Below are 4,087 nucleotides of genomic sequence, written 5' to 3' on the forward strand. Positions count from 1 at the left end.
ATCCATGAGAAGTCAATTGCTTTTACCTGTCATAACTTGAACCAATCATGGGAATAGTAACCATTTCCTCCTGAGATATCTTAAGCTTAGGAGCTTGCAAGATATACCGAAGCTCAGAAGCTTGACGACGGATACCAGGACTAGGGTGTTTCTTCTCTAATTGCTGATAAAGATCAATGCAATCAGCGTGGCGATTATTAGCTTCATATGCCATAGCTAACCAAATTTGAATCTGGCCAAATCAATCAATCCCCCACAACCAGAGAACATTAGCAATCACACCAAATTCCAAAAACCAAAAAAACAACAAGTACCTAAAACTGGTGTTGTTTTAAACCAACCTCACCACCAAAGAGTGTTGGCCTTGGGATAATCGTAAGAGCTCCTTCAAGAAACTCGATTGCTCGTCCATACATGCCTTTACCGTAAGCCTTTTGACCCAATTCAAACATCAGTTCCGCAGTTTTTCTCCTCTCTGCTTGCTCCTGAGCTACCTGCTCTCACCATTCTCTTCCATAAGCACATCAACTCTTTAACATTTCACTAGTAACTTAGCCAATTCGAAGTTGAATCCTCACATCACTAAACACTAAAATAAGCTAAACTAATCTAAAACTGTTGCTAAGGCCAAAAACTACACATTCAAGACGATATGAACTAATACGAATGAGCATTTTCAAAGTATTGCCTCAGTTCAATTGAAACAAAACGAACCTTCTCGAGCTCTCGTTTCACTCTCATCCTCTTCTTCTCCTCTGAATCGTCTCCTTCTTCATCAATCTTATACTGCAACTCCTCTGCTTTCCTCTCAAGCTCCTTCATATCCTGATACTCCTTTACTCTACTCTTCATCTCCTTCTCCTTATTGTTCGCTTTCTCCTCGTCATTCTCCTTGCCGTCACCACCACCGTCGCTGCTTTCCTCGTCGTTAGATCCCGCGTCGTCGAAATCGACGGCGTTAGTCCTGGAATTAGCCTTGCCGCGAGTCCGAAACCGGCGATTCCTATCCTCGCCGTCAGATTCGAGAGGCTTATTGGAAGATAGAGCCGCCGCGTAGTGAGAAACGTGACTGTGCGAATGATCTCTCTTTTGTAGATTCAGAACGACGTCAACCACCGTTAAACGAATCCTCCGATCAGTTACCACCGTACGGTGAGAGTTAACGTCAAGTACCAACGCTACGTTTCCGATAACCGCCGCCATGAGAGCCACCACACCACAATCGAGGAAGAAGCAGGAACCAGAGAAGCAAAGAGATTAGCTTAGAAGAAGTGAGAGAGAGAGATATTTCTAATTGTTGATTTTCCTAAAATACCCTCAGTTCTCTGATTTGAGATCTCTAACACTGACGATGCGTGTAAGGGTAGTTTCGTCATTCACGAAGCAAATCATGTCAAGCTTTCTTCGAGGACGCGTGTACGAAAAGCAAAAGAGGCGCGCGTCTCACGTTTACTCAACCGGAATAAACGATGGCGTTTCGATGGTCATGACGTTTTTATGATTAGAAAACCAACAACAAGACGTTTTCAAAGGAAACAAACGTCACCCACTCTGATTCGAGTTTAACTCAGACGACGAGACCAAAACTGAACAACAGAACAAGAAAGCTTCAAGCTTTGAATGATACATCATCATACTTCACCGATGGGTGAAAAAATTCAGTTTTTTTTTTGAATCGAAAGATCATAACTTTAGGGTTTATCAAATCCGAATCATTCAAGCCAACATAGAAGAAGATCAATTTCATGTTCTTCGTATCACAAAACCAAAAAAAAAAAAACTGATAAAATCAGAAACTCACAACACGAAAGCTAAGATCTTGGTGAAGATCCAAGTGTAGATGACGGCGAGTGTAGCACCAACGGGAATAGTAACTAGCCACGAAGCAACGATCTCTCTCACAGTCTCAGCTCTCACACTATTAAGCCCTCTAGCGAATCCAACACCCATCACAGCTCCAACAAGCGTATGTGTCGCCGATATCGGAAGCCCTAACTTTGAAGCAAACAAAACCACCGACGCGGCGGCGAACTCCGCCGCGAATCCTCTTGTCGGTGTAAGCTCAGTGATCTTCTTACCTATCGTTGCAATCACTCTGTATCCCCACATTGTGAGACCAGCAACGATTCCGAATCCTCCCCAAGCGAGAACATCCATGGGGATCACGATCTCGGCTCCTCCTGCAGCTGCTCCGTTCTGAAGGATGCTTAACGCGGCGGCTAATGGTCCGATTGCGTTGGATACGTCGTTGCCTCCGTGAGCGAAGGACATGAAGCAAGCGGAGAGGACTTGCATATAGCCAAAGATTCCGTAGACTATCTCTAGCTGTGTACCTGTTGGTCCTGCTATATCGGAGAGGAATCCGATGGCTTTGGGCTGGTTTGGGGATGTTTCAGGTGATTTGGTTTTAGCTAGGAGATGACCGAGCTGTTTCCTGATGATTCTGTCAAAGACAATAGCTCCTGCTACTCCACAGGCTAAGGCTTGTGATAATGCTATTGGAAATATCTTACTTAGAGGCAATACGACTGAGGAGATACTAGCCACACCTACGAACACAGCTACAGGAGCAGCTGCAGCAGCTGCTTGTCCCGGGTTTGGTGCACTGTAAACAAACTGCACACAACAAAAGAAGCCTGAGTATGATGACTTAGTTGAAAGTTAGTTTCTTGGTTTGTTTTACTTACTCTCCTGATGCATTTGTAGACAAGGAAGGAGACAAGAGCTCCTAATAGAGGAGAGATAACCCAAGATGAAGCTACTTTAGCTAGAGAACTCCAGAAAACAGCACCAGCTCCTCCATAGACAAGACCAAACCCAACCATTGATCCAACGATACAGTGAGTTGTCGACACTGGCCATCCATAGTAAGAAGCCACCTGTTAATTTCACAATTACACAATAGTTTTCTCAATTAGGTTCTCTACTTGTATCATTTGTAAATGCCATCCTAAAAAGGTTCTAACTTTACTAAATCCTGTCTTAAAGCTAATGAGGAAGAAGCAAAAGATAAAGTTGGAACCTGTAACCAAGTTCCAGCAGCAGCCAATGAAGAGAGAAGACCAGCAAAGAGCAACATATCTTTGCCTTGGAACACATTAGCCATGATAATCCCTTTCTGCATCGTGCTCGTCACGTGAGTTCCCATCAATAGCGCACCTGAGAATTCAAGAACTGCAGCTGTCATCACAGCTTGTCGGATTGTCAGGGCTCCGGATCCAACAGAAGTTCCCATAGCATTGGCGACATCATTAGCTCCGATGTTCCAGGCCATGTAGAAACCAAAGAGCAGTGTTGCGTAAGAGAGGAGCTTGGTCTTGAGAGCCAGTCCTTGTCCCAGGGACTTCATGAAGAGTGGAAGGCAGAGAGCAGAAAAGGCAATGACTATGGAGATTGCCCTAGCTGTGGTGGACGAAATGTGAAAGGCTTGAGCCATTCCAGAGAATTCTCCAGTTGCTTCTGCATTACCTTTCCCATCGGATCCGCTTGAATCTGTAGAAGATTCGTGAGAGTTCTGTATCGGTTGATCAGCATGGTGTTGCTCGTCTCCTTCAGAATCTGCATACGAAGAGAAACTAGCTAAAGGGCAGACGAGTTTCAGAGGAAGAGAAGTGTGTTTCTGAGGAGAAAGGAATCGGGCAGTGTTCTTCTTGAATAAAGGAGATTCCTTGGGAGAGAAACAACCGAGAGCTGATCTGGGTGTGCAGAGATGAGGAGAAGTCTTAAGTAGCAGCGAGTGGTTTCTAACGGAAGAGAAACGATAAGGAAGAGTCATGACTGAAAAGGAGAAGAGGGTATAGATTGTTTGAGAGAATCAGGAGAAGAAAATGAGATGAAGGTAAAGAGATGAGAATCTACATAGATGGGATATGGGCCATGGATGATGAGAATGAAGATGGTGATGATGATGAAAAAGGATTTGCATAATGGGATTTTGATTTCAGGAGAGGCGAGAAAGGGTAAGTGTTGGTGGCACCGGGGAATGTGAGGTGGAGGTGAGAGGATTGTGTTTGGATGTTTCTTGCCTAAAGAGTGAGACTTTTGAACTTGTGTGGTTCTTGTGGAATGTTGAGTAATAGAGAGAGAG

The 4,087-nt window shown here is 44.4% G+C and overlaps 2 protein-coding genes across 3 annotated transcripts in view; both read right to left on the bottom strand.

Annotated features, from left to right (window-relative positions):
- The window catches only part of LOC104710446, a 2,638-nt gene extending 1,371 nt beyond the window's left edge, over positions 1–1,267 (bottom strand). Inside the window, exons 1-3 of one of the 2 annotated variants that reach the window (XM_010427056.2) lie at positions 715–1,267; positions 342–494; positions 27–232 (exon numbers count right to left, since the gene is read on the bottom strand). In XM_010427056.2, coding sequence (XP_010425358.1) covers positions 27–232; positions 342–494; positions 715–1,203 — 848 coding nt within the window. In that variant the 5' untranslated portion in view covers positions 1,204–1,267. The remainder of the gene's footprint in view (positions 1–26; positions 233–341; positions 495–714) is intronic. The other variant, XM_019230412.1, reaches the window with a different exon arrangement.
- Positions 1,634–4,079, bottom strand: LOC104710447 (inorganic phosphate transporter 2-1, chloroplastic). Its single transcript, XM_010427057.2, has 3 exons — positions 3,023–4,079; positions 2,688–2,879; positions 1,634–2,616 (listed from the first exon to the last, which is right to left on the bottom strand). The coding sequence occupies exons 1-3, from the start codon at positions 3,773–3,775 to the stop codon at positions 1,798–1,800; spliced, it is 1,764 nt and encodes a 587-aa protein (XP_010425359.1). The 5' UTR covers positions 3,776–4,079; the 3' UTR covers positions 1,634–1,797.

The sequence above is a fragment of the Camelina sativa genome, chromosome 9 (genome assembly GCF_000633955.1).
Source record: "Camelina sativa cultivar DH55 chromosome 9, Cs, whole genome shotgun sequence".
Taxonomy (NCBI): Eukaryota; Viridiplantae; Streptophyta; class Magnoliopsida; order Brassicales; family Brassicaceae; genus Camelina; species Camelina sativa.